This window comes from Notothenia rossii (assembly GCF_949606895.1).
Source record: "Notothenia rossii genome assembly, chromosome: 10".
NCBI lineage: Eukaryota > Metazoa > Chordata > Actinopteri > Perciformes > Nototheniidae > Notothenia > Notothenia rossii.
In genome coordinates this window covers 13,126,061-13,137,020 of record NC_136908.1, presented here as the reverse complement: position 1 = coordinate 13,137,020, position 10,960 = coordinate 13,126,061, and the positions used below count along the sequence as shown (strand labels likewise).

The following is a 10,960-nucleotide window of genomic DNA, read 5'->3' as shown; positions in this document are numbered from 1 at the left end:
ATCTGCTTTAAGAAAAATAAACTGCCTACATCCCAGCTCTCCAGAGAGTTTCATTTAATTTGTTAGCAGCTCATCCCTTACAACAGGAGCCCCAGATTGATTATCATAAGAGGAAATAGGAAGAATATATTTCAAGTTTGTTATGTATAAGTTATTGGGCTTTTTTTATCGACTTAGATTTGTTAGAACATATTTTCAAATGTAATTGACTGAATTTATTGTAAATTGCGCTTATTAATACATGAATACTACTGTGTAATATCCTCCTGAGATCCAGAAAGAAAAAGGTTTCAAATGTCCTTCTTTTTTTTTTTAGATCACACAAGTCTTTAGGGTGGTATCAACATAATGTCTAACAAAAACTAAAAATATATATTTTTAGTTTTGTTTTATTGTGTGTCCTCATGTAGAGGACATCAGGTGTTAGTTATGCGAAGCATAGTATACAAACAACATTAACATACAAGTACATTAACAACATTAGGAGCACAACAACTCAATCCAACAAATACTGAGCGCTCATTTGTAGTACTCCATCCTTTTTTGAAATGCAGAGATACATCTGACACTTGAGGCACTTGATGTTTGTTTTCCCACTGCATCCGTCTGCCATGAACACTACAGAAACCTAAGTGTTAGTTTTGGCCCAGAGTGGATTCCATTTGTGTAAAATGTGGGAAATAAAAAGTTAGCAAATCCCCATTCATAAAAACATTTAGTTTTAGGTCAAATAATGATTACACTGCTCTGAAACTCACTACACTAACTCCTAAGATGTTCCCTTACAATAATTAATTAAATATATTGACCTCACAACACTGGTAATTACAAAATTACAAACTTACCATTTCCCTTTCTATAAATAGTGCTTGTGTTGATGGACGCCATTTTGAAATACAATGAAATTATCTTTTTCAAAGCCACACCCCCACATATGTCACATGTCTAAAAAATGCCCAGGATGTCCTCTGTGGAATACAATTGGACTTAATGCTGTGGCATGTATAACCTCATAGTTATGGACCAAAACCAAATGTCCTCCACAGAGGAAAAAAATGAATGGGTGGGTCTCAGGAGGATGTTTAAAGATATATTTAATAAGTACAATACAAGAAAAGCTCAAGTTTCATTTGTGGGCCGTATTCCATTATACTTTTTGAATTTTGAATTCAAAATGTCCCACGGGCCGCATTTAGCACCCGGGCCGTAGTTTGGACACCCCTGCTTTAGGGGAAACTGTGCCCCCTCCCCTCAGACAGCAGGGTCAGCTCGAGAGTCTTAAACCCATCTGGTCACTCGGTTGGAGAACAGTCCCTCTACCTATCAGGTATGTTTTTTATTTGGTGCAGCCTCAGGTGTGCCTGGTGGTGGGAAAAACTAAAAGATGTATTGGTGTGTCAAACAGACGTCCCATGTGGTCTTCAGTTCAACACCATCCATCTGTCATTCCCCCCACGTGTTCTTTACCAAAGCCCGACACGGCTGAACATATGGTGACTCTGGAAACTCAGGAGCAATTAGAGGAACAAATCTCACGGTCCAAAAACAGAGACCCGAGGCAAAGTTCCTCTCATTTGTTGTCTCCTCTTCATTACCTCCTCTTCGTCTTGAAGCCAGCCCATGTGATTCAATGGCTCCAGTTTACAAGAAAGTACCCGTCATCAAGAGCTGTTGGCCTTCACCAGAATTAGATCCTGAGCGATGCAGGAGAAGAAAATATGTGCGTATGACATGTTCAATTGCTGAGACTGCTTTCCACCAAAAATAGAACAAAAGATTTCCATGTGCAAATGTGTCTGAAGTAGAGACAGAAGAGAGATGAAGGTAGAATATTGATATAAAGAGGACATTCAAAAAAGACAATTCAGCGGTGAGGCTTGACTAAATGTATACCTTTTTGTTGTCGAGTGAGACAGATGACAGGTGACTTTGGGACCGTTTTAGCTCTGTTAGGTTTTGATTCTTCTTGACATGAGTTTCCTGCAGGAAAAAGACAGAAGGTGCAAACAAAGTACATTTTGGAAAGACAGACACCATTTTTATTTTAATATTCGAGGTCCCTTAAGTAGAAGACAAGTTTTGGAGGAAGTATTTCCCTATGCATAGTTTTTGATATCTATTTTGATTTCAAATGGGAAGTTTGGTTTCAAGAATAATCATTGAACTGTAGCTTTTAAGCATAAAAGAGAAGTCCTAAAATGTCCAGTGATATAATACATAAGAGATCTTGAGATGAGTATTTTCCTTTCAAACACTGTTTCCAAAGTCAAGAATAAGAAGAGAAGAGGTTGTGTCTGTTTGGCAATTGGTGAAACAAATGCACTTTCTTTCCTCTAATTTACAGCAGTGTTTCATTCATGCAGGGTGAATGCATCTTGGCAAAGCACCGCACTCTCCGCCCATTAGAAAGGCATTAGTCCCGGTGTGCATGTATAACTCTTGTAAACGCTGACTGACTGCCGCAGTCTCTTCAATCAATCAGCACACAACCACCAGCGTAGATTAGATTTTCAGATGCATTACTGAGATTGATGAGATTAAGCAACTGTTTGGGAGGACATGGAAATCAATTTTAGAGTTGTATCTGTTTATCTGAATCACATTTTGCCACTCTGCTGGGGTGATCTTTGTCTGGGTTGAAGCAATCTTCTCGCCCTGCTGATCCTGGCACAGAGCCTCAGGTGCTGCAGCTGGAGGAGCCACTGCTCATCTGCCTGCTCAGGACATGTCAATGAACTTCCATTAGTACAGCGCTAAAACTAGATGATCAACTAGCCTCGGGTTTTCCTCAGGTAAAATAATTGAGATACCGAATTTGATATTCAAGTGGACAATTTCACGTTGCAAATTCAACCTTGAGTTGGCTTTCTCCTGCTGATGAGCATTGTTACCCCTTTTAAACTGAGGAGAGATAACTTTGAATGTTTACAAAACACAACCTACAAACCCTACTCATTGTGCCTTTATATATTCACGAACAAATGTACTCTACAATTTTTGATAGATAATGTGTAATTTATATGGGTGTAAGTAACATCAATAAACAATCTTGTTTGATAGCCAGTGTCCTGGGATCAAAGCAACCAGTTCCTGAACTGTCCTCAAACATTTTAGATTTTTGACCCAAGACATCTCAACCCAGTGAGAAGAAGCCAGACAAAACGACACAGACGTGAAATAACAACATAAATCAATGGTTCTCTGCTCAGCTCAGCACCCAGAGGTGTCTCTAGCATTTCAAGTGACACGCCCAGCATCGCTCGGTCTGCTCCACACTGACTGAAGAGTGTGTCAGGTGAATAATAATGTACAATGGATATGGGTCAGTCCCTCCATGAATCAATACCATCGGTGTAGCAGAGCTCCTCTGTGGTCTCTGATGGGCCTGCATTGGACAAATGTCTCCAGTAATGAGAGACTCACAGGGAACAAGCGGAGAAAACAAGTCAATACAAACGATGAGCAGAAAAACTTAGAATAGCTCTCACACATTTGTTTTCTCTCTGCCCCTTTAGCTGCTATTTTGGAACCATTACGTTTGTGATTTACTCCAGTGAGAGGACGTTTTGTCAATAACACCCTTAGGGAACGGCTGAACTGTGGCAGTCGATAATAAAAGACGGGAAATAGCAAGTATAGTTTATTTGCTTGTATTGGTTTCACCCTTAATACTTTCCACCTTTATAGTTGCTTTTGATGAGGCAGCATAACATCTTTAAATGTTTGCAAGCTTCCTGACCTGATGCACAATAGTGTACAAATAGATGAAAGAAAACAGCAACAACCAGCACTGCAGACACATAATAACTCAATATGGAGGTGAGTTACATTTGATATGAAGCTCACACTTACAGTAATGAAGCAATGAACTGGATAATCCACAGCCCTCAGTTAGCTTTAATAAGAACTATTGTCTCTTGTTTGTCTGTTTGGTCTTATTGACCCAAGTAACAATATTGAGTGTACACAAAACTAATGAGGGCAGAAGGTTAATGAGTCTGGATGCCTTGCCAACTTGACTGAGTGCCTGCTTTGGAAGACTGCGTGCTCACATTATGAGTACAGGCCTTAATCTGATTTGATCAGTGCGTCCTGGTGAAGAAAGGAGCGGCTTCCTGCTGGCCACTGCCCTCAGGCTGCTGTCACACACTCTGCGTGAAGTCTCCGACCACTTGTAATGAGGCCAACCGAGGAACTTCTCTCTCCTGTCTTTCACAGGCGAGTGTGCATTGGCACGCACGCACGCACACACACGCACACGCACACACACACACACACACACACACACACACACACACACACACACACACACACACACACACACACACACACACACACACACACACACACACACACACACACACACACACACACACACACACACACACACACACACACACACACACACACACACACACACACACACACACGGAAGTTAGATATGAAAAGTACCTACAAATAGCTACTTTGTCCTGAACTGAGGTTTTGCTAGAGTGTTTTCTCCAGCAGCTCAGAGTATGCACATATACATACACACACTCAGTTTAACTAATAATTTGGATTTGAATAGCCAGAAGATTCTCGCAGACACATCTCGATCAATATCCTGATATATCCAAGGTTTACCGTGAATGCACAATATGATAGAAACACCTTGCAGTCCTACAGTGAACCTCTGTTTACTGGACACTGTCAAAGGATTTTACATAAACGTTATGGTTATTTTTCCGTTTGGATTTTCATTTCTGGGATTTTCACGTTACTGGAAGTGTCTTTGGCGTTACTCTGAAATTATATGTAATGATATGTTCATGGGAGTTTTGAAGTTACATGCATTTGCAGCACAGACTTTTACTACTATTTTACTCCTTTACATTTCATGGACATACTATTTCCATGTTGTTCGTAAAGGATACTTTGGGTCCATACGTTTGGAAAATCTCAATCAAATCTTAGGAACAAAAAACAAATGAATATTTGTCCACTCTGCATTTGTCTGACCTCTCTTAAGCAGAACTCCCCTTCCTTGTCTTTATCCCACAAAAAACCAAAGCTTTCGCTCCAAGGAAAGGAGACATTTTACTGTGACTGTCTGCATGGTGTGTGTGAGCCGGAGAAAGGGTGAGTTAAAGAAGGGTGGGTGGTAGATAAGGTGCGCATTTTCTTTTTTGCCCAAGAGAGTTTTAGACAGATGCTGACTTACATATCTAATGAGCGCAGGGGCGTCGGTATCCATTCGTGAGGGAACGGTCTTCCCCTGAAGATGGAGCTCAGTGGAGGTTCCAGTGCTGGGTGGTAGATAGAGCCATGGAGCAGGACATGGTGTCACACCCCGAGGAGTGAGAGACCGTTACAACCTGTGTGCTGGGAAATAAATATCCTGTGACACGGCCATGCATGTAATGGGAAAACCAAGAACCAAAACCCAAGGACACAAGCAGACAAGCCGAGCTTCAATATTAAGCAGTAAAACAAAGGCGGCTCATCACTCATTCTGTCTTCAGATCAATTGTGGTTCACACATTTCTTTCTACATCAATATTTAAGTAAGAATACACCTTTTTCCATGATTGATCAAAAAATAATTTGAGATTGACATTAAAATCCTTCTTCCTTCAATGTACATGTTGAGCAGATTCTAAGGATCAGACCTAAAGTTACTTGTTCAAATAGCATTTTCTGCCCCACTTAATCGAGAGATTAATATAGAGGAGAATAAGCTTGAGCTGTTTGAGCTTGAAGCCTGAAAATATTAAAAAGACATCTACAGTACTAAGTACAGATCGCGTTCACACCGGAAATTAGTTCCTGGGGGTGGGGGTGGATTAGGCAAATGAAGCCGCTGACGTCACTTCTTCTGCTTTGGGTTTACTGGCAGGCCGCAAACAACATAGATATGATATAAACACTAGATACTAGATGGCTCATGGGAGATTTTCCAGCGTAGATGACCGGCCGCCATCTTGCCACAGTCAACAGTTACTCTGATTCGCGTTATGGTAGCTGTTGTAAGGTGAGTGATCTGCACAAATTGCACCACTGCTTTTTGCAGATGATGTGGTTCTGATGGCTTCATCGGTCTGCGACCTTCAGCACTCACTGGATCGGTTTGCAACCGAGTGTGAAGCGGCTGGGATGAGGATCATCACCTCCAAATCTGAGGCCATGGTTCTCAGCAGGAAACCGATGGACTGTCCACTCCAAGTAGGGAATGAGTCCTTACCCCAAGTGAAGGAGTTCAAGTATCTCGGGGTCTTGTTCTCGAGTGAGGGAACAATGAACAATGGAGCGTGAGATGGGTCGGAGAATCGGAGCAGCGGGAGCGGTACTGCAGTCGCTTTACCGCACCGTTGTGACGAAAAGGGAGCTGAGCCAGAAGGCAAAGCTCTGTCTACCGCGCCATTTTCGTTCCTACCCTCACCTATGGTCATGAAGGATGGGTCATGACCGAAAGAACGAGATCGCGGGTACAAGCGGCCGAGATGGGTTTTCTCCGCAGGGTGGCTGGTGTCTCCCTTGGGGATAAGGTGAGAAGTTCGGTCTTCCGGGAGGGACTCGGAGTTGAACCGCTCCTCCTTCGCGTCGAAAGGAGCCAGTTGAGGTGGTTCGGGCACCTAGTTAGGATGCCACCTGGGCGCCTCCCTAGGGAGGTGTTCCAGGCACGTCCAGCTGGGAAGAGACCAAGGGGTAGACCTAGAACCAGGTGGAGGGATTATATCTCTTCGCTGGCCTGGGAGCGCCTTGGGATCCCCCAGTCAGAGCTGGTTGATGTGGCCAGGGAAAAGAAAGTTTGGGGCTCTCTGCTGGAACTGCTACCTCCGCGACCCGACCACGGATAAGCGGGAGAAGATGGATTGATGGATGGATGGATGGAACCTTGAACCTTGAAGCCCCATCTCTCACCACCTGCTCCTGCTTCCTACATCCCCTCCACACCACACCAAGTTGTTCTTCTTAATAATAATAATACATTTATTTTGGGGGGCCGCCTTTCATAACACCCAAGGACACCTTACAGGGTCATAGGGGCAATATAGGGGAAAATTTAAACAGTGGATTTTGTGATATATCAGCCGGGGTGAGACAAGACAAACCAGAAATGGACTACAGAAGGACACAAAAGGACACATGGAACAGTTTATATTATTCTTGGTCTTTTTTCAATAACATATTTCAAAGGTTCTGGATTTGTTTACAAATCTAGAAACTAAATACAAAACTAGGATGATATGATGATCTCATGTCAAAAATAATTGTGATAAATGAGACAGAACTGGCCTGTCTGTGAGCACATTTTATGTTGGTTTGGTTCTTGATAAAATAATATACCAACATATGCTATTGTCATTAGTTGTGTCGCTGTTCTTCAAGCTAAGGCATTGCTAAATTAACCACTCTTGGCTTACAGAGTGGTAACATGGTACCGACTTTTATATATAAAATATAAATGTATTTTAATTTTATAATTTATTTATAATTTATTTTAAATATTAACAATATAATAAAATAAATGGAAATATATACACTGGCAAATATTTAATATAAATACCTTGTGTGTGTGTGTGTATAGCTATTGCTTTATCTGATTAATGTTATTTTCATACGAAAGTCCATGATTATAAGTATGCAGTATCATAACTACATCTTTGATGTTTATAAAAAAAAAAAACCGTTTGAAAATTGGTTGAAAATTGAGCAAGCTATGGTTATTTAAATAGTAAACCATAATGTTATGAATGAGAGAACTGCCTGTGGCAAGATGGCGGCCAAGTGGCAACGTTGGTCTCGCGGGTGAGTCATCGAGTGTTTATATATCTATGCCAAACAACTTCACGGCGCCCAAAATCCCCGGCCGGAAGTCCCCGGAGTTAGGGACTGGCTTCAGTCCCAGCAGCTTCTACTGAAGCCTTCCGAGTAAACGGCCAGAACGTCGACACCTCCTCATCTCCACCGCTCCCATGTTTTATGTTGTGTTGTCATAAGTTAGTCCCTCTGCGTTTCTGCGCTGGGCTAATTCTAATGCTAATAATGCAATGCGAGGATAATAAAATGGCGGCTTCACAAAAGTTTTTGGGAGTTTGACGGGGCGTGGTTTGCATTCCGCCCAGCCAATCAGACACAGGAACCTTTTTCTCCCACGAAAGTCCCTGCTCTCTAGCAGGGACTGAAAAGGGGGTAAAAAAGGTTCTCGAGAACTAATTTAGTTCCTGGGACTTTTTGGTGTGAACGCAACTAAATCGTAGTTCTCAGGAACCTTTGTGGGAAAATTACTTGGTGTGAACGCGCCTAATGAGTGTCTTTTTAGAAACCACAGCACAGTGGAACACATAAGGCCACCAACGCCTCTTCTTCAAATGCTATTAACTTTTCTTTGTGGGCCTCAGTTACCAATTGACAAAAAACTATTTAAGTGCAGTCTGTTTTTGTGTAAATGTTATTGGAGTGTAGTAGGTGCTTTTTAACATCCATGGTTCTGGATTTGTAATGTTTTACAACAGTACCTAAAGGTGCGCTGCTTGAACCAGGCCAAAAAAAGACAATCCAGATGTTGAATGGCACAACATGTCTGCATTGTGAATACATGGGGAGGGGGTAGATGCCATTAGGAGGGCAGATGCTAAAGGTGTTTTTTTTAGTTAATTATGTTCCAATTGCTTTTCTGTGAAAACAAAATTGCCTCTGGGATAATTGAAGTCTGTATCTATACACCATATGTCGCTCAACTGTTAAAGGGACAGCCTGTCCATGAAATACTTTTTCAGGAATTCATCTGCACAATGACTCAGCGGTGAAAAGCAAACAATATTGTGACATTGGCTGTTCGTAATCAAGGTCTAACCTTTCACCTGTAGGTTTAAAACACATGATATGCATGTGGTTAATGAATGAAGAGAGGGACAGAAGGAAAACGACGTTACAGTTCTTAAATCTTTAATGTAAACAGCAGTTTTGAGAGGCTTTTAAAAATCCTAAAGAAACCATCTGAAGGTATTAAATAGAAAGGGGAAAATATATAAATCATACTAGAGATTACAACCATGATCTGTTTTTAAATTAAAAAAATACATACACTTTCAATTTGTGGCCATATAGTCCTGAACATAAAAAAAACTTCCCTTGATAAAAACACTAACATCCTTTTTTTTTTTAATATACCAACTACTAGGCGGTTTCACAATTAAAAAAATCCCTAAATTATGACCATCTTACAAATGATAAACAAAAGAGAAGCTCAAATATTGCTTAGGAATGTCGTGTACAGCAGTCATTACAACGAGAGACTCAAATGAGGGAGAGACGAGTGTGTGTTTGTATGTGTTTCACAATGGTGGTGCTTTTAAAGTTGTATTGGCAAAGCCACTGTGTAGTTGTGTACAATATGCAATAAGCAGCAAAGGGATAGTAATATCAACATTATTTAAAAGAAAGGCTTTTAACTGTAATACAGTGCCTTGATTTTGAGGATCCGCTTATTCTAACAGTCTTCAGTATATGTTTAACAGGCGGAGCAGATATAAGAGACTATTTTGATGAAGTATTCCTCTTAAAATGTACTTTAGCCTTCCTTTCAGCCTTGTGACAAACTGCCACAAATACTGTAGGTAATAATGTGACAGGAAATACTGCAGGAAAGGTGACGACAAAACACAAAACCCTGTCCCTCCCTGCTCCTGAACTACACAACCATCATCCCTCCCCCGACAGAAGCCCTGAGGAAAAAGAAAGAAGTAAACAAGGACAACAAGGAAGCTGATTTTCTAAGCATTTGTCTACAACACTCTTCAAGCAAAATGACAGCGGGCGCCACGGTCGAGAAGGAGGAGTGAATGTCTGAAAACATCACAGGAGGAGAGTGAGGGCAAAGACGCAGGACGACCAACGACAGGCCAAACAAATACTTCCTGGTTTCTCTTCTCCATGGCAACTTGATGACTCTGCATCAAACCCGAGTCCTCTCAAGGGCAGCGAGCCGTTTAATGTACACAATTTTCTCTCTCAGAAAGGTCAAGCAAGAAGCAAGAGGAATAGAGCTCAAGAAATCCTTTTTTCATTGAATCACAGTTCATTTTTTATATTTTGTGAGTTTATTTGTTTTTGTTCCAGTTCATAAGAAAAGGGGATTGGTCCAGTGAGAACAGTACAGTAGGTGCTGGGTGAGTTCGGGGTCGCTCGTCTAGTTACAGTCGTAAACAAAGTCATAGTTGCTAGGTTCTTTGGGAATGGGGGGCGGGGCCTCTGGAATCTGGATGTTCTCTAGATCCAAGAGGCGGAGTTTCATCTCCATGGAGAGCAGGGTGTCCATGTCCGATTTGGTGTAATCGCTGGTCATCTCCTTTCCCAGGAGGGCGTTTAGACCGTCTGTCCACACGCAGTACTGCAGACACAAGGAAAGACCAAGAAACACATTAAATCAGGTAGTAACTCATGTTATAAACACAAAATTAAATAATTCCTAAATCTACAAACTTTAATTAGGCATGATGTGTTTTTAACGGAACTAGTTGACAGCGTGCAGATTCCTCCTGGTACAGAGACCAGCAGGCTTTAAAGAAGCTAAGCACCATGGGAGGACAGTCTGCGTACACTGGGACTCAGGAGGAGTAAAGCAGGGACACGTTCTTCACTCGTGTCCTAAATACAAACTTCTATGCCTACTAACTTCTGCACCTATTTAGAGAAATGTTCTGGAGTCAAGCATTGAGGTTATGCTTTGAATTATCATGATGAATCCTTAAAGCATTAGACCTTTGTGTACAGGATATAATACTTTGTTATAAGTTGCATAAACAATAAAAAGTGATATTATCCATATCTACCATTCATGGTTAACATTTCAAAATATGGAAAATTGTTAAGAATATTCATTATACATTGTTTTTCAAAAATTGTGAGTTGAATGAACCACTTTAATATGTTATAGGGCCAATTTCCAGTATATATCTGACTTCAACACTTATAC

At 41.2% G+C, this 10,960-nt stretch overlaps 1 protein-coding gene across 6 annotated transcripts in view; it reads right to left on the bottom strand.

Annotated features, from left to right (window-relative positions):
* Nucleotides 1-8,914: 8,914 nt before the first annotated feature.
* The window catches only part of elmo1 (engulfment and cell motility 1 (ced-12 homolog, C. elegans)), a 96,652-nt gene continuing 94,606 nt past the window's right edge, over nt 8,915-10,960 (bottom strand). For all 6 annotated transcript variants that reach the window (XM_079655513.1, XM_079655514.1, XM_079655511.1 and 3 more), the window contains one exon: nt 8,915-10,375. In XM_079655513.1, the coding sequence (XP_079511639.1) occupies nt 10,175-10,375 (201 nt within the window). In that variant the 3' untranslated portion in view covers nt 8,915-10,174. The remainder of the gene's footprint in view (nt 10,376-10,960) is intronic.